This window comes from Trichosurus vulpecula, chromosome 2 (assembly GCF_011100635.1).
Source record: "Trichosurus vulpecula isolate mTriVul1 chromosome 2, mTriVul1.pri, whole genome shotgun sequence".
NCBI lineage: Eukaryota > Metazoa > Chordata > Mammalia > Diprotodontia > Phalangeridae > Trichosurus > Trichosurus vulpecula.
This window is the reverse complement of record NC_050574.1, coordinates 274,735,072-274,760,765: the sequence shown is the minus strand read 5'-3', so window position 1 is coordinate 274,760,765 and position 25,694 is coordinate 274,735,072. Positions and strand designations below refer to the sequence as shown.

Below are 25,694 nucleotides of genomic sequence, written 5' to 3'. Positions count from 1 at the left end.
CAATCTATGAGGCTATAAGTTTCAGAATAACTGGGGATCTACATTGAAATAGCAAATTTCCTCACTGATAGTTGCCTGCTCGAATGAATCACAATTCTCAATGAAAAAAAATAGCACTTAGTATATCTATATATAATTCCTCTGGAGTGTAAAGGACTGTCTTCCACCCAGTGTTGTACACAACTGTATTTAACAAATGTTGAATAGTGAACTAGATGTTTATCTTGTTTTGGTTCACCTGGTACCAGAAGTAACTTTTTATGTTGTACTGTATCATCGAAATTTTACAATGAATTGTCTTAAAATTGGTTCTTTAGTATTTTATTTAAAAAATTTTTTGTTATATTGGACATTGCTTATTGTAACCTGCTTTCGGGCATAAGTTTTATTTCCGATTCTTCACAGGTTCATAGTTTGCTTTCTTTTCTCTTAATTGTTTGGGTTGGAAATTGCAAATGAGTGGTGATGGTCTTAGAAGAGTGAGTGATAGTGGGTGAGAGACAGATATTAAGATTTATTTCTATTGACTCTGAACTCACTTTATTTTCTTCCTCTCCCCTCTTCCTGTGAGCCACAATGCTGATCTACGCTGACCTCAGAAAAGGGAGGGCTTCCTGTTACAGTGGCAAGAGCAATTACTTAGGAGCCCGAGTACCTCCCTTGGAATATCAGCTCTGCTATCTTTCTGTCTCTGCGGCTTGGGAAAATTACTTCACTTCTTTAAAAGTCAGTTTTCTTATCTGTGAGATGAAAGTATTGCACTAGATCATCTTTTGAGTTCTAGAACCTATAATCTTATGTGTTTAGGTGGACAGATAGATGGAGATTAACTCGTGCTTTTTAGAGTGCTTTATATCCTAGGTTATGCTATAGGAAATTACACCCCCTCAGACACATTTCCTTTAAGTCTATCTTGCCTTTCTCAAGGAAGTCAATGAAATCATTATTTCTCATCAACCTAATGTTCTCTGCTTTATTTTCATTCTTGGTGGCCTGAGCCCTGAGACTGGCAAACCCTATATATGCTTTCTACTATTGTTCTCAAAATTTTTACCTGTAGCCTATGGTTGGATTATAGTTACATCTAGTTGCATTCTAGTTATATCTTAGATATAGATAGAAGGACCTCAAAAGATCATTGACTTGGAATTCAAGTAGGTTGCAGTTGCAAATTGGATGTGGAAAGCACAGTTTATCTGTTGAGAATGATAGTTCCATACTTAACAGTGCCTCAGAGGGCCAAGGTTTGAGAAAGGTTGTCAGTTTATTATCTCATATTACCTTACCCTTTGTACCCTATATGTAATCAACAAATATTTGTTGATGGCACTTAGTGGAGTTCATGCAGCTCTTTGTCCTTTTTCCTTCCTGTATTTGCCCATCTCTTCAATCCCTTCTACCTTAGGCAGTGCTGGGCAAGTCACTTTACCCTGTTAGCTTCAGTTTCCTCATCTGTAAAATATGTTGGAGAAGGAAATGGAAAACTACTCCAGTATCAAGAAAACCCCAAATGGGGTCATGAAGAGTCAGATGGACATGACTGAAAGTGACTGAACAACAACAAACTTAGTACTTGTGTAAATTTAGACATTCCTTAATCTCTTTCTAAGTAAAATGATGGAGGTGGATCATATGGTCTCTAAGGTCCTTTGGGGGTGGTAAGTCTTCAGATCCTAATCTATTTTGGTAAAGGTTGGAATGTGTGATCACAATATTACCTCTAAAATTAGTAATCCATACATGTTGGTTGGCATTTTTGGAAGTATTTACATGGTGAATGGAGTTATGCTAGGGAAAGGAAGTTATGGGGAACAGGGGATGGAAAGTGTGCTGGACTTGGAGGCAGGAGTAGCAGAGTTCAGATCTAGCTTCAGACACTAGTTTCGCGACCCTGGGCAAGTCACTCAAGTTGGCTTCAGTTTCCTAATCTGTAAAAATGGAGATAATAGGAGCACCTACCTCCCAGTGTCGTTTTGAAGATCAAATGAAATACTTGTAGAGTGCTTTGCAAATCTTAAGTGCTGTATAAATGTTATGATGAGGACGACGACAACGACTACAACGATGACGATGACGATGATGATGATGATGATGATGATGCTGCTGCCGCCACCAGCTGGCCAACTGGTAGCAGTCTCTGTTTAGACCCAAAATAACACTAACAAGCTAGTTTATTTAGTGGGCTATGTGAGGGCTCTAGAACCCACTTGGGGATAAGATGCAAGGATCCATTTCTGGATTTACAATATTCTTGCTTTTCTGCCTTTCTTCTCAGAGTATTCTTGATCATATCTAAGAATCAGTTTGCATTGGAAAGTCACCTAATGTGCTCTATTATCATATAGGAGTGGCTATGTGGCATCTCCTCCCCCCAACCTAACAAGTGATTATTTTGTAATCACTGTACTTGTTCTGTGTTACACAAGTCATACCTGTATAACCGGGTGGTATGATGCAAACTGACAGCATGGTAGGTGATTTTACACATACTTGCCCTTCCCCCATGCCAAATTCATTTAATTGGGGGAGTCAGCCATATAGGTGAAATCATTCAAAACAGTTCCATATTAGCCATATTTCAAAAAAAGAAAGAAAAATAATGAAAGTCAGAAAATTATATTTGCTTTGCACTCAGTTCATCCCTCTAGAGGTGGATATTATTTTTTTTTCATCATGAGACCTTTGGAATTTTCTTGGATTATTTTATTGATCAGAGTAGCCACGTTTTTCACAGTTGATCGTCATTATAACACTGCTGTTAGTGTGCATAGCGAATCTCCCATTTCTTCTCACTTCACTTCATATCAGTTCATATAGGTCTTGCCATGTTTTTCTGATATTATCCCCCTCGTCATTTCCCATAGCACAATAGTACTTTTTCACAATCATATGCTACAACTTTTTTTAGCCATTCCCTAATTGATGAGCATCTCATCAATTTCCAGTTCTTTGCCACCACAAAAAGAGCTGCTGTAAGTAGTGTTTTTGTACATGAAGGTCATTTTCTTTTTTCTTTGATCTCTATGAGATACAGACCTAGTAGTGGTATTGCTAGGTCAAAGGATATGCATAGTTTTATAGCTCTTTGGGCCTAGTTCCAAATTGTTCAACAGAATGGTTATACTAGTTCATTGTTGTACCTGTTTTTCCCTTATCCCCTCCAACATTTGTCATTTTTGGTAAGGGTAAGGTGGTAACTAAGAATTGTCTTGATTTGTCTTTCTCTAATTAGTAGTGATGTAGAGAATTTTTTTCATGTGACTCTAGATAAACTTTGTTTTTTTTTTCTTCTGAAAACTGCCTATTTCTATCCTTTCACCATTTATCAATTGGGGAATGACTCATATTTTTATAAATTTGACTCAGGTTGTATTTGAGAAATGACTTGCTGTAAAAGATATTATTTTATTGTCTATGGTACCTTTTAGCAAATTGTAGTTTCCCTGATCATTTCTTTTAATTAAATCTATTTTTGCTTTCACTTTTTCTGAACTTATGATTGCTATCAGTGCCTTTTCTTTTTTTCAAGTTTAGCTGAAACATATTATTAGACTCTGCTCCAGCCCTTTGTTTTAACTCTGTGTATATCTTTTGGTTTCAAATGTATTTCTTATAAACAACATATTGTTGAATTCTGGTTTCTAATCCATTCTGCTACCTGCTTCTGTTTAATGTGTGTGCTCATTCCATTCACTTTCACATTTATGACTTACTGTGTTTTCCCTTCATCCCATTTTTGTTGGTTTCTTCTTTTCCTCCTCTCTTTTTACTCCATCCCTCCTCAAAAGTCTATTTTGCTTCTGGCCATTTTTTAAATTTGTCCTCCCCATCCCCCTTTCTCTTACCCTTTTCCTCTCTTACTTGCCTATTGGGTAAGTTAAATTTCTATACATAACTGAATGAGCGTATATATATGTATTCCCTGTTTCAACCAATTTTGCTAAGAGATTCAAGCATTGCCTGCCACCACTACCACCACCCACTTTCTTTTCCATTGTAAAAGTATTTCTTGCATGCCTTTTATGTAAGAAAATTTTTGTTCCTCCCACCTTCTTTCAGTCCATCTCTTTTTCTCACCACTTTTTTTTAAAAGATGATTCCAGTATAATTGACTCACATCCACACCCTCAGTCTGTGTAAAGTCTTTTTGACTGCCCTAATAATAATAAATTTCTTAGGGGTTGATATGTATCATCTTTCCACATAAGAATGTAAACAGTTTAACTTTATTGAGATCTTTGTGGTTACTTTTTAATGTTTACCTTTTTATGCTTCTCTTGAATCTTGTGTTTGAATGCCAAATTTTCTACTCAGCTCTAGTCTTTGATCAGTAATGCTTCAAAATCCTTTATTTCATTAAATGTTAATTTTTTTTTTTTGCCCTGAAGGATTATTCTCAGTTTTGTTGGGTGGGTGATTCTTGGTTGTAATCCTAGCTCTTTTGCCTTCTGGAATATCATATTCCAAGCCTTTTACTCCTTTAATGTGAGAGCTGCTAAATTTTGTGTGATCCTGACTTTGGCTCCACAGTATTTGAATTGTTTCTTTCTAGCTACTTTAAGTATTTTCTCCTTTATTTGGGAGCTCTGAAACTTAGATATAAAATTCCTAGGAGTTTTCATTTTGGGATCTCTTTCAGGAGTTGATTGGTGGATTCTTTTAATTTCTATTTTACCCTCTGCACTTTAGATGTTGGGACAATTTTTCTTGATAATTTCTTGAAATATGGTGTCTAGACTCTTTGATCATAGCTTTCAGATAGCCCAATAATTTTTAAATTATCTCTCTTGGATCCATTTTCCAGGTCAGTTGTTTTTCCATTGAGATAGTTCATATTTCTTCTATTTGTTTTCATTCTTTTGACTTTGTTTTATTGTTTCTTGATGTCTCATGGAGTTATTAGCTTCCACTTACCCAATTCTAATTTTTAAGGAATTATTTTCTTCAGTAAGTTTTTGTACTTCTTTTCCCATTTGGTTAATTCTGTTTCTTACGGAGTTCTTTTCTTCAGTGAATTTTTGTACCTCCTTTTCCATTTTACCTATTCTGCTTTTTAAGGAGTTTAGGGACAAGAGTCTTTAGTGAATTTTTGTGACTCATTTACCATCAGGCCAATTCTGTTTTTTAAGGTGTTATTTTCTTCAGTATTTCTTTTTTGCCTCTTTCATCAAGTTGTTAATTCTCTTTTCATAATTTTCTTGTATCAGTTTCCTTTCTTTTACCAATATTCCCCCTACCACTCTTATCTCTTAACTCTTCCAGGAATTCATGTTGGGCTTGGGTCCAATTGACATTTTTCTTTGAGGCGTTTTTGGTAACTATTTTCATATTGTTGTCTTCTTCTAAGTTTATATCTTGGTCTTTCCTGTCACTGTAGTAGCAACTTTCTATGGTGAAATTCTTTATTTGTTGTTGTTTGCTCATTTTTCCAACCTATTTCTTGACGTAGAATTTTATGTTAAAGTTGAACTCTGCTCTCCTGGGTGTGGGGAGATATCCTAAGCTTCAGGCTTTTTGGGGGCTGTTCTCAGAGCTAGTTGTGAGAGTCTGCAAGTTTTTGGTGCTTCCAAGGTGTTGTGATGCCAGGAAAGGCTTAGTCTTTGTTCATCTGCTTTGTGTTCTGATCTTTATTCAGGAGGTCCCCTCTTCCCCTGCAGCCATAAGCATTAGTGCTCTTTATCTTGGAACTGTGACCAGGGCCCCTGCTCCCTTGTGACAGCCCTCCAGCATTCCTGTCCATTATTAAACATAGTTGTTTAAGAAAGGAAACAAACAAAGTAATGACTAACAATAAATGAGGAAAATCCCACCAACAGTCTTCATATTTTAAGTTACTCTGATTTTTTGTCATTCGGTAAGTCAATTGGCATTTGCTAAATGCCTAATAAATGCCAAGTATTTGCTTATGAGGATAATGTTTCCATATATGGCAGGAGTTCTTAACCTCTTTCTTGTCATTGACCCCTTTGGAAGTCTGGCAAAGCCTACAGAGTTCTTCTCAGAATAATATTTTGTTACCTACATTTACATAACAAGGGTTGTTAGCCAGTATGAGCTCCTAAGCCTTGCTCATCTGTTAGAAATGGAAGGTAGAGCCAGGGAATGAAGCAGGGAGATAGCATTTGGTTATGGATTTCTTGGAGTACCAGGAGCCATAAAAGGAGACAGAGCCAACTCAACACCTGTGTGTGGGGTGAGACCACCCGCTAGCAATTAATTAAAAGAGTCAGAAGTCTCAAGGAAGAAACAGAAAACTTATATATTATGATCTCGAGAAAGGGCTCCTTATTGTGAAGAAATCTTTTAGGAGGCTGCAGAACAGCACGATCTCCAAAATTGAACAGGAACCTTTCAGAGACACAGTAGGGGAAGAAGAAACCAACTCTGATTGGGAGTTGTGCACAGAGAAAGAAGAGAAGGGCATAATCCAGCATCCACAGTGACCTACCAGGAGGCTAAGATACAAACCAGAGGTTGAGGCAGAGGGGTGGGACCTAGTACCAGTCAGCCCTTTCAAAGAAGCAGCAACACCAGACTAAAGAGGAAACAGAACCAAACAGGGCCCATCCTACCCATGCAGCAGTACGAGAGGGAGCAGATCCTGGCAAAAAAATTCCAAAACAAAAACTGAAGTTTACAATATGAGTAAATAGAAGAAAACATCAAATACAGTAAAGAAATACTATGAGCTAATTGAAAGCCCAAAGGCAAACAGAGAAGAGAGTAATTCTACAAGTACAAGCAGAGACTCAGACAAAAAAACCTGGGCTTGGCCACTGGAACTACAAGAATGGCTGGGAGAAATGAACCTGAAGGAGGAGATGTAAAATGAAATAAGTGAAATCAGAACTCTGGAGGAAAAAAATTGTAAGTGCAAACACAAGACTTAAGAGAATACTGCAAAGGTAAATATACCAGTTGAATATATCAGTAAATATAACAGTTACAAAGGTAAATGATGGAGACATGTTTGTATTCTCAAAGAGAGGGAGGAAAAAGAAGGTGGAGAAAATCATGCAACTATTCAGATCGGGTCTACTGTGAATGTATGTTACACAAATTCATCTGGGCCCTTACTACTGCTACTACACTTTCCTAATCAGTTCACTATTTCACTCTCCACACTAGCTCTTCAAAACTTTTTCATTCCTCTGTAGCCTCCCATAGCTCCTCCCTCCTTCCTTACCCTCTTTGCTGAGAACTTTGCCTCATATTTTATAGCCAAAAAAAAAAAAAGTAATTTGTCTTGAGCTCCCTCTTCTCTCTTCTTCTTCTTTAGTGCTAGTGCCTTCCCTTTGTTGATCATTTCTGATTTATCCTGTGTGTAGCTTGTTGGTGCATGGTTTATATTATCTTTTCTGTTAGAATGTTATATCTTTAAGCACGGGAACTGTAATATAGTTGTATATATGTTGTTTCCTCCAAGAGACTATGAACTCCTTGAAGTCAAAGGCTATCTTTTTACTTCCTTTGTATCTCCTGGCACATAGTAGATGCTTAACAAATGCTTACTGACAGACCCTAAAACAATTCTTGATTTCCTTTTTTCATCTTTTCCATTTGCGACCTTTTGTTCCTCCAGATGAAATCTGTTATCTTGTCGACTTCTTATAAATTAACTCTTTGGTAACTTAATTTTAATGATACTCAATATATAATTAATTTGGTTATTTGTTATGATAGTCATTTATTTTGGTTTTTATTTGGATTTATTTATTTGGATACTCAATTAATTTAGTTAATATTACTGTTTATTATATTGGCACAACCCAATCATGAGCCAGTTAATCTCTTTCCAAATATTTAAGTCTCTCTGTATTTCTGTAAAGAGGGTTTTGGAGATGTATTCATGGATGCATGAATTCATTGTACTTGTTATGTTCTTTGTAAACTGGCTACCAGGTATTTTTATAGTTATTTTGAAAAGAATTTTTAGATAAATTCTGGTGACTGGGAGGATGGTGGTGCCCTCAACAGTAATACAGAAGTCAAGAGGAGGAAACAGGTTGGTGTGTGGTTAGGAAATGGGGGTGAGAAGATTTTGAGTTCAGTTTCGGAGATGTTGAGTTTAAGATGCCTATGGGATCTCTAGTTTGAGACATCCAGTAGGCCGAGGGAGATCAAGAAATTTTAAGTAGTATACTTTTTGATGCTCAGTAATTATTTAATTGAATTAAATCATTCCAAGGTTGCATAGTAATTTTGAAGTCTGGCAAAGTGTTTTTGTTTGGTATTTTATAAAATAGAACAAAAAAGACTCCTTAGATATAGTTGTTTTAGGTACAATTCTACTTTCTCTCGTACCAAGGACATTATAGAACTGAAAACAACATTGGCAGTGGATATTTATGGCCAAGTCCTCTGCCATACATTTTTAAAGTGTAGAAAATGGAATAGTTGTTATTCATTAAGACTAAGTATATTGAAAAGAAGACAGTTGCCTAGAACATATATGTACAGTAGTGGCTTCTAGTCATGATCCTTGTAACTTAGCATTGGAAGGGAATATATTGATTGTCCAGTCCAACTATCCTGAAGTTTAAGTGACTTGCCCAAAGTCATGCAAGTAACAGTCAGGAAATGTTAGGTTAGAAAAGGAAACAGCTTCTCCAGAGGCACAGCTCTATAGAGCCAAGACTAGGATCCATGTATTCTGATTTCTAGTCCAGGGTATGTTTCCCAAACTAATGATATAGTCACTATTTAAATTAAAAGTTTTCGTTGTCAGTCATTTTCCCCCTCTTCAGCCTTTCCCGGTACCTCCAAAAGAAAAAGCAAATGCCCTGCAGCAAATATTCATCATTAAGCCACACAAATTCTTATGTTGGTCATATAAAAATGTTTCTCACTCTGCATATTTAGTCCATTATTTCTTTTAGGAAGTGGGTAGCATTTTGATGAAAACATTTATTAATGAAATTAATAAATTAATGAAAGCCAGGTACCGTGCTGAGGCCTCAGCATACAAATATACAAGCAAGACCTTGTCCTTAAGAAAGTTATATTCCAATAAGGAAAGACAGCATATAGATGGGCATGATGGCCAAGATGTTTTGATCTGAATGGTTACAGGGATGATGTGAGTGAAGATGTCATAAGGCTGAGTGAGGTTGCATGCCTTGAAAGTGATTGGAGAACAGCTGTGAATGGGTCTGGGGCAGATGATTTGAGAACTGTCATTGTTCAGAAGCCTAGGACCACTAGGGTAAGATTTGGAGGGTTGGCTGGAGGTGGTGCCTAGAATGAAGTGGTATGGTGTAAAGATGGCAAGAGCATTGTGCATATAGCCATTTTCCAGTTTATAGCAACATAATGTGCTTGGAAATTTTAATTTTATTTTAAAAATATATTAATAGCATTAATTTGCAAACATGTCCATCCAAATTTCTTCTCTCCATCCCCAAGTCCAGCAAATCATCTTCTTATAACAAAGCTCAAAAAAATCAAGAAGAGAAAAAGCATTTCAGCAAAACTAACCAGCTTATTAATCAACTCTGAAAATATTTGCAATATTCTGTACCCATTTGTCCCCCACATCTTCATAAAAGTAAGGGAGGGTTTTTTCCTTTATTTCTCAGTTGATATTTTTAGATGAAAACTCATGAAACAAAAAAAAAATGAACAAATAAACAGAAAAAAATTTGATATTTTAATTAAATCTGATAGAAAATGGAAACAGGTAAGAAAGATAATTCTATCTTAGTGGCATTTGCAGTCATTTTTGAGACAAAGAAATTAGGAAAAAATAAGCAAGTATTATATATGTGTATATATTTTTCTAATTAAATGATTGGAGTCTAGATCTTCTCTCCCTCTGCTCCCCCCCTATACACTTTTAAAAGTGTTTTTAAAAGATACTTAAGAAAGCATTTTTGGACCTTTAAAAGTTACTAAAACCATTTCTTGGGGAAAAGGCTGTGGGCTGAGGTGGGATAAAATAACAGATGAAAAAGAATAAAAAATAAATAAAAAAAAGAAAAGAATAAAAGTTTCTGAGTTGCAAAGGATTTAATAGTGTTCCTCAGTACAACCTTAAGGAACTAGATTTATATTCTTTTGGCTCTCTGCTCTCATTTACATGAATATAAAATGAATTCTTGTTGAACAACGAATGGGTGGTGTTAACTTGGATTTAGTTTTCTTGGTCTCACTGTCTAGAAGAGTCAGTTATAGGTGTAGGATCCTAGGACTTGCACAGGTAGTCACTATTCACAGTCTCCTAATTAGGTCATTTTCATTAGATTGACCATTGGCTATACCCTCGAGAAATCCCATTGTGCCCACCTTGTCCCTTTCCTCAGTATAAAAAAAAATCTCTTCCTTCTATGGGCCCCTCAAATATCCAAAAATACCTGTAGGAAGGAAGATTTGGGTTGCCTAGCCTTCTACCTTGTGTGGGGGGTAAGAGTGGGGAGGACTTACAGATTGGGGCAAACTGATTCCTGCCTCTTCTTCTTTGGAGGCTTCTCAGACAGTGAGGCTAGGGCCATAACATTGACAGTTTTACCCCAGTTCACAACAACATGGCGTGTCAAATAGTTGGACATAGCAATACAAATCACTGACCTTGAACCTTCTAGTCCTCTACCTTTATCAGTTACCCTCACTCACTGTTACTTTCCCTAGCCTCATTCTTCAGTAATGAACAGCCCCTCCTACTTTCCCTATCCCTGTGATGCTAAACCCTAGGCCACTGAATAACCAAGCAAACTGGCTCTTCATCTCACTGTCAGCAACCCCATGAAGTAGATGCTATTATCTCCTTTTAACAGATGAGGAAACTGAGACTTAGTGACTTTCCCAGGGTCGTAAGACAGAAGGCAAGATTTGAACTCAGGTCTTTCTGACTCCCAAGTCCAGTGCTCCAGCCCCTACATCGTCTAGCTGCCTCCCTTTCTTCTTGTTCCTCAGATGCAGCCCTTCCTCTGTCTGATTGCTGTGGTTGTGCACCATCTGTGCTCCTGCCTGGAATGCTGTCCTTCCTAAACACAGACTCTTTGAATTCCTGGCCCTTTAAAACTCTCTCCTACGCTAATGTTATTTTCCATCTACTCTGAATTTATCTTGCCTGTTCTGATTTATGTATGTTGTCTCCTTTGTTAGAATGTGAGCTCCCTGAAGGCAAAGATCATTTCTGCTTATCCTTTATTTCCCTTGTGCTTAGCCCAGTATTTCGCAAATAGTAAGCTAGCTCCTAATAAATGCTTGTTGATTGGTTGGAATGTGTCCCTTTGGTTTCAAATTTGACATTTTTCATGGTTTCCCTGTTCTTGGGACCTCTCTAACCTTAGACCTTCCCTCTCTCCTGCTTCAAATCCTCAACTAGTTGGATGGATTATTGTGCAATTCCTTCTTCTGCTTGCAGACATTTGCCCTCACAGCATCTCAAGGTCTGGGCTCCCACATGTAGTCCAATGTATGGCCTCTGTTTCCATCTAAACTTCTTTCTCCTTCTGGGCCAGTCCCAAGCTTCCACTTCTTTGTCAGAGGTTAGCTGAGAGATGCTCTCTAGAACCCATAAAGATTAGATGATAACAAGGATAATGGTTGGCATTGATGGAGTGCTTTAAGGTTTGCAAAGTGCTTTACATGGTTTGCTTAGTTTGATCCCTTATCCTCCTTCTGGGGCTAAGAAGCATCAATGGTGATTTACTAATCCTTACTTTAGTGATCGGTATTGCCTAGTCCATTCTGGGGCCCCTGTGCTTTGGGAATAAATCCTATAAACTACACTTTTTCTTTTAACCATAAATATTAACAAAAAAATTACTGCATAGTTACAGACAAAAAAAACTGCTGCAAATATATAGCTAGGAGTCATTTAAAAAAATCTGGAAAAAACACTCTGGGAAAAAACATGGTGTGTTCTCAGTTCCACGTCTGTTCTTTCCCTTAAATTGGGGGTTAGGGAGTGGGTAACACTTTTATACACTTATATACACTTGTCATTTCACCTCTCTGTTCTTAGTTACTTCAATTGTGAAACAAGGCAGATTATATGGATTCTCAGGTTACTTTTAGCTCTGAATTCATGATGTATTAGCCTTAAGTCTGATAAAATATTGTCATTTGCGCTTCTCCTCCTCCTCTCTACTAACCCCCACTTTTTTCCTTAATGTGAGCAATATCAGACGTTTGAATTATAGAGCATTTTTATAAGTTTTGGTGGTTCCCCACCCCCTCCCCAAAACACTAGTCCATCTTTTCCCTGGGCAGTTTTAATACTTTTTTTCATGGTTTTTTAGCGTTCAAGTGTGGGTTTATTATTTCATCTCAACATTATCTCTTCTTGGTTTGTGCTTGATTTTGCTGTGATTTTTATCTTTTGCAAATCTGCAAACATTAAAACTGCTCTTGAATTTAGATCACTTGATAGATCAGAGGAACATTGGACTTTGTCCTCCCTAAGAATGGACAGTCAAGATGGGTACAAGTTACAGCATTGCTTTCAGGCACAGTGGTCTTCAAAGTGTGGTTGGGGAACCATATTTCCATAATAATACTAAGACCAGCTCAGTGGTACAGTGGTTAGAGTGTTGGGCCGGGCCTGGAGTCAGGAAGACCTGAATTCAAATTTGGTTTTAGACACTTCCTAGCTGTATGACTCTGGGCAAAAATCACTTACCCTCTGTTTGCCTCAGTTTCCTCATCTCGAAAATGGGGATAATAATAGTACCTATCTCTCAGTTGTTGTGAGGATTGAATGAGATTGTATTTGTTAAGAGTTTAGCAGAATGCTTGGCCTTTGGGTGCTAAAGAAATGCTTGTTCCCTTCCCACTCCTCCATTAAAATACTCTTTCCTCTATTTTCCAATTACACATCTTTATGAGGGCAGATTTTCTTCATATACTTCACGTGAAACAATGTATTTCAACAAATTGAAAGTAGAAGCAGATATGAGAATCCACCTATCTTGTATTAAGCCAGACGTTAAAGAGATTTGCAAAAATATGTAAAACAGTGCCACTCTTTGAAAATGTAGTTAATTTTTCATAAAATTTTATTCCTCTGTTAACATGTAGTGAGTTTGTTACTGTTATTTTAAAATGAATTTAAAACATTTTAAAAATTTTATTTATTTTAATTTCTAGTACAGTAAATATTGAGAGCTGTAACCCATACAAACAAAAGCTATTTGAGGTCCCAGAATCCTCAATCAGAATGGAGTTCATGAAGAAATTCAGGGTGAAAAGAGAAAAACAGAATTAGAAACAGACAACCTGATTATCTATCCACTTGTTTGAATTGGTAGTGATTGTGTATGTATGCTGACTAAAAAAATAGAAGTAGGAGAAAGGATGGGAGTGTCTTAAAACATGAATAAGAAGACTTTGAATACTTATTTTAAATAAAATACTAATTTATGGTGCTAACAGTTAAATTAAAAATTTTTTTTTAATTTGACAGGTGCTATACTTGGCAGATCAGAAACGCAGGAGTGCATTTTCTATAATGCTAATTGGGAAAAAGATAGAACGAATCGTACTGGTGTTGAACCTTGTTATGGTGACAAAGATAAAAGACGACACTGCTTTGCAACGTGGAAAAATATTTCCGGCTCAATTGAAATAGTAAAGCAAGGTTGTTGGTTGGATGATATTAACTGTTATGACAGGTAAGTAAGCAAAAGTCTTATATTACATTAAACTCCATAAAACTTTTTATTGAGTAATTGTTACAAAGGAATACCAATACAAAGGATTTTAAAGAGTTGCTGTATTTCTATAATTTTTTTTTCTGTTTTTAGATAAAATTAGTGATTGTATTTTTTAAAAAGTAATAAACAGGTTACATCTTCAGTATGTTTTAAATAAATATCTAGGTAGCAAGTATAATACCTACATAGAACCATAGAACCACTTCTCCCCCAAAGTATCAGGACTGTTAAATGATTTTTGTCCATTTGCAAGGAAAATAGACTTTCTAATTGCTTTAAAGGTTTCTTTGCCCAATCTGCATAGGAGAGAAAGGCATTAGAAATCTTATTCTTTAATTTTTTTTTGTTGTTGTTTCCTTCCTTAAATATCTGGAAGTAGCTGATCTTATTCTACCTTATTTCTTTCAGGAGAGTTCTTTGTTTTCTCTCCCAAGAGACATTTTAACTTGACATTAAAAATTACATTAGAAAACTATATTTGCAAAGGCATTTCATTAAATGAACTTTCTTTAAATGTTTCATTTTGGAGTAGAGTGATGTAGTGGTTAGGTTTCTGATCAAAGGTGAGATACTGCAGTGATATTTCCACAGGTATTTTATGCTTATCGGTTAGAGTTAGCCATTTGATTTTTATGAGGGCAATGGTAAGGAGATTAGAGAATCTAGTTAAAAAAAAAAAGGACAGTCCTCAGTTAGTTACCTTATATTTCAGAACTAAAAAGTGCTTGCTTTATTATGTGACTTCAGTACTAACTAGTCCCTTTTATGATCATCATTTAACCACCACAGATCAGAGCATAGCCATATATCATTAATGGGTGATAGATATATTTGAACAGCTCTCTCCAAAATGTGTGAGTTCTACTTTACATTTATAGGAAAATTACTTAGTCTGTAAATTAGACAGACTTCATTTTTCCCCTATTTATTTCTTTTTGACCACATGGCCTTGTTAGAAGAGTGGTACAGTCTCATAGTATGTAGACTGAAACATATATTTTTCTTTTTTTTTTCTTCTGCTCGTTTTTGGAACATGGCTAATGTGGAAATTTCATTTGCATGTCTTCATATTTGTAATGGGTTTTGTGTTTTTTGCCCTCTCAATGGGTGGGTGGGGGAATATAGAACCTGAAATAAAATGGAATGGAACATATCCATTACTTCTTAATAGTTCTTAAGTTTGTTGAGAAACAGCTAATGGAGCAGAAAGTTTTTGAGTAATAAGTTATCATTGACGCACAAGTACAGATTGAGATCCTTGAACCCTTTTTGGTAAAAAGCTCTTCTTTTTGTCTTTGAATGTCTTCTGATTGAAGAGTAGAGTTGGGTTATCAGTAAGTCAGCAAGCATTTTTGAAACATCATCTATAATCCAGGGTACTGTGCCAGGTGCCGGTGAAAAAAGCACAGTGTGGAAAAGGCAACCTGGCCTGGAGCCTCTGTCGTCTGAGACTTTTGTTTCCCAGACATCTAGAGCAAAGGTGTCAAACTTCTGTCACAGGGCTCCTGAACCAGGTTACAATATAATTGGAAAATCTTTAGCAAAATAAATAAAAATACAGTGTAATGTAGATAATGTTAATTTGTATTTTCTTTTAAAGTCAGTCTGCTGCCACAGGGATATGTTTCTATTTGAGTTTGACACCACTGTTTTGGATGATCATAGATCTGGAGCTAGAAGAGACTTCTGAAACCACTGACTCCCTCATCTTAAAATCAGGAAAATGAGGCTAAGAAGAGTTAATTACTTGCCCAAGTTCACATAGGTGGCTTTCAGCATCTATTGTCATGCTGGTAGGACCCTAAGCCTGGTCCCCTCACTGTTTTTAAAGGAACATAATTCCAAATGAGGAGAAATGGGATTAGTGTGAAGAGACTTTTGTGGAATCATAGAGATCTCCTCAACTAAGATTTAAATACAGATTCGTAAAAGATAGAAACGAAGCCAGGAAATAAAGGATGAATATAAGGTGGCACTGTGCTGTAAAAACAGTGTCAGGAAGGCTAAAACTCAAAATGAGTTGAACAAAACTAAGGACAATAAAAAAATTTGTGTTGTTTCAGCTCTGTTAGGGGGGAAAAGAGCATCTAAGAGGGAGAGTACCTTTAATGGGGGATGGACAGGATAATGGTTACTCACTACTGAGGTGGGGCAGAGCCGTTCAGTTCATATTTTACTACTGTTTTCTCTGTCAGCAGTAATGACCCTTGCCCTGGAAATGACTAAGAAGGAGTTTATACCCAAGATAAGTAAGGATATAGTAAGAAAGCACTTAGCTAGCTTCCCTGGATGAATTCAGGTCACCTGGCCCAGATGAATTACATCTTGAGTAATAAAAGAAGTGACAGATGTGATTGTGGAGTCACTGTCAGTGAAATTTGAAAGATCACAGAAAAATGGAGCCGTGCCACAAAATTGAAGAAGGGCAAATGTCCTGATTTTCAAAAAAAGGGAAGAAAACAGTGTCTGCAAACTATAGATACTTGTTAACTTGACTTTGCTTCCTGGAAAAATTCCAGAATAGCTCGTTAAAGACTCCAAAGAGAAAAGCAGTATTTACAAAGAGCCAGCATGGCTTCATCAGGGGCAAGTCAGGCTGCATTACCCTCACTTTATTTTTTGATGGATTTCTAAACTAGTAGATGAGGAAGATGTGGTAATGTGGATATAGGTTACCTATATTTCAGCAAAACTTTGTATAAAACATTTCATACTATTTTTGTGGAGAAGGTGGAGGAATTTGGATTAGATGACAGTTCAGTTAGATGGATTTAGAAGTGTTTGGAAGGCCTCACTGAAAGAGTTGTAACATGGAAGGATGTTTCTGTTGTAGTACTCAAGTAATCTTTGCTGGGCCCTGTGCTATTTTATTTTTTATCAGTCATTTGGATGAAAGCATACATAGTATTCTCATCAAATTTTTGGGTGACAAAGCTGGGAAGGATAGCAAGCACATTAGATGACAAAGTTATTATCTAAAAGGACCTTGACCAACTTAGAGCAGTGGACTGAATCTATTTAATAAGATAGCATTTAAGAGGGATAAATGTCTTAGGTTTGGGTTAAAAAAATTAACTTCACAAGTACAAGATGAGAAAGATATGGTTGGACAGTAGTTGTGCTGAAAAAGATCTGTGGATTTTAGTGGATTGCAAGCTCAGCATAAGTCAATAAGATGCCATGGGAGCCAAAATACTAGTGCAGCTTTGGGCTTGATGAAGAGAGGTATGTCTTCTAGGAATAGGGAGGTGAGAAGAGCCCACTTATACCACTGGCCTTGTCAGAGCTCCTGTGTTGTTGAGAGTCAAAGCTTAATGAGGAGATTTATGAGCTAGAGAGAATGTCCAGAAGAGGCCATTGGGAAAGGTGAAGGGCCTTTTAATCTGAGAATTGGAGATATTTAACCTGGAGAAGAACGGGAAGGCACAGTGTAACTGTCTTTATGAATTTCAAGGTTTGTAATATCAAATAGTGATTAGACTTGTTCTTGGCCCCAGAAGTCAGAATCAGAAGCAATGGGCTGAAGGTACAAAATGTCCAACTTAGGCTTTGCGTTAAGAAAAATTTCCTGACAATTAGAACATTCCCAAAGTAGAATGTCTCAAGCAGAAGCTTAAACTACCACCTCTTAGCCTTCTTAATTGGTTGGTCACTCCTGAAGGACCATTTTGGAAACTAAGAGAATTATAAAATGTTATAAGTTAAACTCAATTCAAACCACTCATTGAAAGTTGGCTATAGCATCTGCAATGAATAGTTCAGTGGCACAGTGCTAAAAGTTGAAAATTTTTGAGTTTTCTAGTTTTTTAAGTTTTTTTTTTAAAGGAGTTATAATTTCTTGGGTGTAAACTTCCTGTTGAGAAGCTTCTTAGAGAGTTAATTGTTGGAACCTACTGCCTTGCCCAAGGTGACACAGTTTTTTGTGGCAGAGGCAGGGACTTGAACCTAGGTCTTCTGGCTCAAAACCTAGTTCTTTGTCACTATCCCTTGCTACTTGTGAGCATCAGCTTTTCTAAATAAGTTGAAAATTAATAAGACTAAAATTAATAAGGAAAAAGCAAGAAAAGAAAGAAAAGGGTTCAAAATGCATAAAAATAAGTAGCCAGAGAAGAAAATATAAATTTAGATAAAGGAAAAGTAATTTTCATAAAAATTAGTTGGCTGATTTGCAGCTGGAGACTTAGCTATAAATACTAAAGGGGACATTTTGTTATAATTAAACAATTTACATGTTTATTAATACTGAATCTACATTCACTTTTTGCTATCTACTAAATAGATGACCATAGGTGTTACCTTTTTATTAGAATTTAATTCTGCTAAAATTTACTGAGACTTTCTTTTAAAAATGTGTAAGTTTTAGGCCTGAAAGTACTTCTAGTTGTAAATTCAACATCTTACTCCAGTGAAAAGATCCAAGTTTATTTTAAAAACGCATCTTAAATTTATTTGATAAATCTTCAAACAACTTTTGGTTTAAAATAAGTAAGAAATACTCAGTAACTTCAGTGTTTTGTGTTTTATTGTATGCAGATCTGATGATGAAGGCCTGGCTTTGCTTTATTACTTGGGTTAGTTTTGGTGGAGTCCATGTGCTTTATCTTAATGTTTGTGTATAAAATATCTTTTAATAACTTCGTATTTACCTCTGTTTTTTGTAGAGTTCTCAGAAAGGCAGAATGCTTCTTTAGTTATGTATTTATACAGTTGAGTAATATCTACATGTTTATTGCACTAACACTGCCCCATGTGTTTAGGGAATGTAAACCTGCTACTGTAAAAATGACAGTGCATTCCAGAGCCGAACACAACTGAGTTTTAGAATCTAATGCTCCCTTCCATTAACTTGAATTGTAGAATTGAGATTATGTTGTTTTTTCTTGACAGGTGGGGAAGGGAATTTTATTTCAAATAATCCTTTAGAGTAAGTTATTCTTAGAACGTCCTGAATACTTACACATTGTCGTACTCAAGAATTTCAAATGATCCATTTTTTCATTGTTGTTGTTCCCTTCACCAGCTTCATATTACAGTCCCTCCCTATCTTAGTAGACCTTGATGTTTTGCTGTGCCAACGCCTAGAATTCAACCTTCTCGTAATGAACCTTTTGAACTTAGCCTAGTTTTAAGATATCAGACTATATATATATATATATTTTTTTTTTTTTTGCTGGATGTCAATTTGATAAAACCTATCAGAGGGTTATACTTCCTTGATTACCCAGAATCACATCTATATCACAGTGAGGCATCTCAATAAGATTTTAGTATTACTAAACAGGAGGACACATTCTTACAGTTTTCTGATTTAAAAAAATGAAAGAAAATATAAATTTTAGATTATCTAATGATAATATTAGAGAACAATTGAAAGGAGCAAGAAACCAAATTTTAAGTAACTAAAGATAGAAAGGTCTTTTCATCAGAAAAGACCAAGAAAGAAGATGCTGTGTCATTTTTGCTAAATGAATCAATGGACCATAAACAAAATATTAAATTTAACATAAATATGGTATTCATTTATTTATTTTAATGCTGACACTTTTTAAATAAAATTTTAAATAAATAAAAGGCTGCAATTTTAATTCTTTCTTTTTCCTGGTTGTTTATAGGAACGATTGTGTTGAAAAAAAGGACAACCCCGAAGTATATTTCTGTTGCTGTGAAGGCAACATGTGCAATGAAAGGTTTTTCTATTTTCCGGAGATGGAGATCACAATCCGTAAGTTGAGGGGCGGGGTGGGAATCTAATCAACCAGCCACTTAAAATTCAGTCTTTTTATCATTTTGATAGTGGTAGGTAAGATTTAGATTTATTCTTTTTTCCTACTTTTCTTCTCTTTCCTTATTCAGCTTTTGAGCCTTCAGTAAATATTAATACAGAGTTTTGTATATCAGTTTTGAATGTGATATTTTTTTTTATCCACAGCCACTTCCAATCCAGTTACACCCAAGCCACCTTTGTTCAGCACCTTGCTTTATTCATTGGTACCTATCATGCTAATTGCGGGAATCGTGCTGCTTTCCTTTTGGATGTATAGGCATCACAAGTTGGCATACCCTCCTGTACTTGTTCCAACCCAAGTAAGTTATTCTATTACGCTCATTTTTAATGTTGTTTCAAAATTACGTATGTTTGGGCTTTTTGTTTGTTTATTTGTTTTGTGAGAAAGGTTTTGTTCTAGTATTTTAAGAGAATTGAGAGTCTGGTTGTATTTCTCTTTTGCTAAATACAGGAAGATGTAGAAAAATTCCATGACTTAGTGAAAACTTTTTGGGACATTAAGAGCAGTTTACTGTTTTGAGTTATTTTATAGAGTTATATTGTCATGGAAATTTTGGTTAATTCTGTTGTTAATTTGTCATGTCAAAAGCCCTTCTTTCCTACAACCTGCAGTAGGATGCATGGGGGATGAAGTGGGGAATGGGAGATAGCATTCTGGTTTTTTCTGGAGATTTTTTTTTTCATTTCACCACTTCTGGGAGGGTAAAATTACTTCCAGAATGCACCCTGTTAGGTTTCTTCCTTTTTACCCACTCATTTATGGGAAGCAGAGGTGGGGGTGGGGTAGCCATTCCAATTCTTTTTTCCCTTATCTCCAATTCAGTTTCTTTCTCAAATACCTACCTCAGAACTCACCAAGCCACCTTTCTCAATAGAGTCTTCTCACCTAGATAAAGTGGAACCAGTAAAGAAGGTTCTGGCTTATAGTATGAGATTTCTTTGGGAGGAAGTAATAGCACAAAAATTTCAGAAGATGTACCTATAAGTATTTTATTTTCAGAAAGGGCATTAGAATAACACTGAGGTGTTTTGTTTTGTTCTTTAAAGGGGGCAGTTACCTAGGATAAAGAGTAAGAGGCCTTAAAGTGCATCTTTTTTGTCTGCACTAATTCTTGATTGAGTTTCACTTTCTAATACTGTCTCCCAGACCTTTTCAGTGGTAGTTGAAAGTTACTGATAGCTTAGTTTTATTAAACAAACTAGGTTTTCCTTACCTTGGATCACAGGAACATATGGTACTATGTAATACAAGTATGTTACTATGGCCCAGAAAGTTGAATGCTTGGTTGTGTTTGTTCCAGACTTCCCTAAACTTTGGGCTATTTGTGTTTCTTTTGATTTAAAGATCAGATTACCTTGCCCTTCTGAACCCCCTGCTTTATCTTGGTCTCTGTAATACCCGTAGAATTACTGGCTAAAACTTGTTGAAGGAAATGGTCATTTTATAATTTTAGATCCAAAATAACTTTTTGACCTGAAGATTTGTTTACATGATATATTTCTTTTCCATGTCTTAAAGTGATTTTTGAGCATTAGCTCCCTGATCCTTTAATCTACATAAGATTAAAAAAAAGGACACAATGCCCATAAAGTAGTACTCAGTTTCTAAACTTTTAAATAGCTAAGATTTTAGGTCTAGTAGAAATACTTGTTTTGTAATTATACAATTTTATACTTGTATTGGAAATTGATCCAACCAACATTTATTAGACACTTGCTCTTTGCTAAATTCTTTGAATATCAAGTTTAGGTAAACCATGGTTCTTTTCCTCATGGAGATTGTAGTCTAACAGGAGAATAAGGTACAAAAATAAATATTTAATTCACTACATTATGTGCCAGTTGCATTAGAGAGTTGCCAAACAAAGAATTACTTGAAGTTTGATGGTGAATGTCTTTATTGCCTGGGGGAGGAGGGCAGTCAGGGAAGGATTCTAGGAGATGGCATTTGAACTGGGCTTCAAAGGATGGGTAGAAATTAAATAAGCGAAGAAACGGAGAGGAAATATCCCTATGCAGAGAATAGTGTGTTTGAAGGCTGGCAAGTGAGAAGGTGAGCACAAAGCTCATAAAAGGGAGCAAGAGATCAGTTTGTTGAGTGTATGAAGTATGATGTAATGCAGTGAAAAAACCACAGTAGTTTACAAAGCACCTTTCTAATAGCAACTGTGGGAGCTAGGTAGTGCAAGTATTACTAACTTCATTTTTACTGATGAGGAAACTGATGTTGAGGGGGCTTATGTTAAATATAAATGATAAGTGACAGACTTGGGACTCAAACCCAGATATCCTAAGTGCTGTACTCTTTGTAGTAAGCCAAAATGGGCAAAGAGCACTTAAAGGCCATTTGAGTTTCTTAGACTTCACAGAGACTTCACTTTGGTTAGCCATAGTACATAGCTTGCCTTTTTTTCCCCCTGTAGTACCTATTGTTCTTTTATCTTAAGATTTCAAGTCAGGATACATTGTATAAAATTGTATATTTGCCTGAAACTGTAACAATCTGGATTTATAGGTATGATCACAAATCACAGATAGTGTGAAAACTTAGTATTTATCTAGATAGAATGTAAGGGATGCTTTTCCTGAATCCTGGGTAGGATAGAATTGCCAGTTCTTTTAGGGACTATTTAAAGCATCAAGTTTTTAAAATAAATATACTCAAGATCATTCATGAAGAACCTATAGATAACTGTCTCTATAGGTCTTAGATTATTTATCGCCATGACTTTGACTTTAATATATTAATTTCATTTATCCGTTATTGCATTGTTCCTTATTTTGAATCCATAAAAATTAGGGGGTTTATTGAGAGAAGAGGGAATAAGTTTGGTTTTATGAATTATGTTTAAGTGGACATTCTCATTACTCTCTTATTAATGTATTGTGAAAAGGAATGTTGCCACCAAGGATAAATGAACTGCTTAACCATCACATATACAGCATGGGGCATGTTTTAAATATTCTTTGTGCTTTGTGTAAAAACATGGGGTTCTCCAGGAACTATTTTTAATTTTATCTTTTTTATGCAAGATTAGATGGTCTTCTATTTCAGAAAATAGATTTTATTCCATTTAACTTAATGGTTATTCCTGTCATCTAAAGATATTTCCCCTGTAGGATGATTAGTGCCATTTATAGTACTTACTGCCTTTGAGAGTTTACACAAGGTTTGTTTTGTACTCTTGTCTCATCATTGGCCTGAAGATACTATGAAATTCCCTTCCTGAAGATACTTCATACCTCCTCAGTATTTATGAAGTGCTTATTATGTGTATAAAATTCTACTAACTTTTGGACTAAATTTCACAGAAGATAATTTTCTTATCTTTGATTTAAATACTAAATTGAATGTATTGATGCTACTATGCATGGAACTAAGGGGGAATCTAAAACAGTAGAGACACAGAAGACACAGCTATACTTTTAACACAATTTATTCCTTTAAAAACAATGGTTTTTAAATTGGGGGTCAAGAAGATATGAGAGGATTATTAAAATATTTGTAAAATTCATACATATATACATACATGTATGTATGTATATATTTATACCCAGACATATCCAGGTCCATGTATATGTAAATTCATATCCCCAGCTTGTTAGATTGTCCTGCCTGCAGTGTTTCTTGAACTGTAGCTGCCCTGTATTTTGTCACAAGGTACTTTTCTTCCCTTGGAGCAGGCAAGTTTTTTGTGGTAGTCAAGTGAGGGAGGAACTGTAATTTTGTTGGGGGTGGGGAGGAAGAGAAGGGGAGGAGGAATGAGGCATGAGATAAAGTACTTTACTTAGTTTATTGGAGAGCCAAGGTGATTCAGTGGAAGGAGCACTGCATTTGGAGTCAGAGGGCTGGGCTTTAAGTCTCGCCTCTTTGACTTACTTTGTTACCTTAGGTAAGTCATTGCATATCTCTGCCTCAGTTGCCTTATTTGTAAAATGAAGGAGTCAGACTTGACAACTTCTAAGGCATTGCTCAAAATCTGTGATTCTATGATTGTTTTTTGAGAAGTTAATTCTGTGTACCTAATATCTTGTGTTTTATGAACACTTTTACTCCTTCATATCCGTATATTAAAAATTTCAGCATTAACATTTGATGTCAATTAGGGAATAAAGATCTTGGTTACATGTTTGCCATATATATTTGCTATTCATTTCTGCAATATTTTTACCCCAAAGAGTTCAATCAGTATAGTAGGCTGTGCAATGATGATTACTGTTCTTTATTCAGTGATGTTTTTTTCCCACAAAGCTTTGGTTAAAATCTAATTGTGTATATGACTTGGCACCAGATGAAAGCAGTAATTTTATATTGTGGTCACTATAAAACTTTGGTATTCCAACATAGCAATGTTCATACTTTGTTTTCATACTACAGCTATATTTGAGTGGAAGTTTATAGTGACTGATGAGTGAACACCAAGAGCCTTACTTGTTCTCTAAGCTTTCCTTTTTACTCATGGGAGTGGTCAGCAATCCTTTGGGAAACTTCACAGAAAATTGAACATTCATGTATGTTGTCCTAAGAATCCATCTCTGGGAATGACATTAGAGCATTGTTTTCACCCAGGGCATTTATAGCTGGTGATTGTTCGCATCATGAGGAAATGGTGTAGGATATAAATACTTTTTAGGCTGAGCTCTGATGATGAGGATCTCAAATCATAATGTAAGAGATAGTCTGCCATCTGAAATTGAAAAAATTAGGCAGAGCTATTGGAATGTGAAAGAGGAATGGATTTTACTACCTGTTGCATTTTTGGGGGGGGGGTAAATGTGCTCAGATTATTATGCAACATACTGTCACTGTATCTCTGCAATAAATTGGAGGTGAGGCCTTAACACTTGAACCTTCTTTTGTTAGGTGAAGTCAGTCTAAATAATCCTGATTTTGTGAACCTCGAACTATCAACTAAAGCATTTTTTAATTCACACTACACAAATACCTTTTACCCCTTTTGGCCAGTGTGATGGCTTTCTTTGTCTATAGGCAGTGGAATACTTCATAAACAGATGTCAGTGGATAAATGAAAGGTAAACCAGTTTTCCTGTGGCCATGAGTCATAGATTTACAAGGTTACTGATACATGGAATCTCATTTAAAATAAAACAACAGACCGAACCCAGCCTTTCTGCGGTTGGATATTAATGTAATCTTTATGAGGCTTCTTGCATCTTCTGGAGACCCATATACAAACTCAAGTTCCTTACATGGAAGATTCAAATTTTAGTTGCAAAGAGTTTGACTGTCTAAGCAAATGGAATTTGGGCCCCAGCAATTGTTTGCCTTAAAACAGCATAGATATAACATTAGGGATTGTTTCTAAAACAAATGTGTGAATTGCGTCTTAATAGATGACCTCACAGTGTTGAAATATGACAGCTATCTCAATCAAGTGTTTGTTGTTATTTTTTAACCATTAATTAAATGTAACAGTATCTAGGTTTTTCTCCAAAAAAGACTAATAAAGATGTTGGGATGTTCCTACCTAACTTTTTGTGGTGTTTTGAAAAACTCTGAGTTGGGCAAATTTCAGTACTTCCGATTTTAAAAACAGTTAATATAGTTTGACACCTTAGATTACTATGCACTGGGAAATCCATGCTGAGCTTTGAAACTCCTTTTACTCGTATTGAACTTTTTTCCATGGAAAATACATAAAATAACCACACACCAAGGGTTCAGGAAGAAGTGGTTATTTTTTAATTGCTAACAAATTATAGGACATTCTTGATTTTTTCCCCCTTCTCATTTAGGGGTGAATTATGTATGAATATATGGGTAGCGTTGTACTCAGTCATTCTCCTTAAGGATTTGTTAGGCATTTGTGCAGAAATGGGCATATTGGTAGATTTAATCTGCTCAAGCACAACTAAAGCCTTAATTCAGGACTCAAGGTAATTTTTTTTTGGAGGCAGTTAAGGTTAAGTGACTTGCCCAAGGTCACATAACTAATAAGTGTCTGAGGCTGGATTGACTCTAGGGCCTCTTGGCTTGAGGGCTGGTGCTCCTATCCACTGTGTCACCTAGTGGCTCCAGGACTCAAAGTAATTTTTAAAATACTGAGTTAAAGAACAACTAAAATGATTTTTCTAAAACAAAAATTTTTTTGGAACTAAAGTATGTGTATTATAAAAACTCCTTTGTTTAAAAAATAGCTTGAATTATATTTCTTCCTCGCCTGCCTCCCCCTTCCCCACCAGACTTGGACAGACCCCATATCCTGTTTATTAATGAAATAGGTTTTTGG

General features: G+C 35.8%; 1 protein-coding gene across 1 annotated transcript in view; it reads left to right on the top strand.

Moving 5' to 3' along the window:
• ACVR2A (activin A receptor type 2A) overlaps positions 1-25,694 on the top strand; it is a 147,799-nt gene that overhangs the window by 71,806 nt on the left and 50,299 nt on the right. The window contains exons 2-4 of the mRNA XM_036744942.1: positions 13,409-13,616; positions 19,271-19,380; positions 19,588-19,742. Coding sequence (XP_036600837.1) covers positions 13,409-13,616; positions 19,271-19,380; positions 19,588-19,742 — 473 coding nt within the window. The remainder of the gene's footprint in view (positions 1-13,408; positions 13,617-19,270; positions 19,381-19,587; positions 19,743-25,694) is intronic.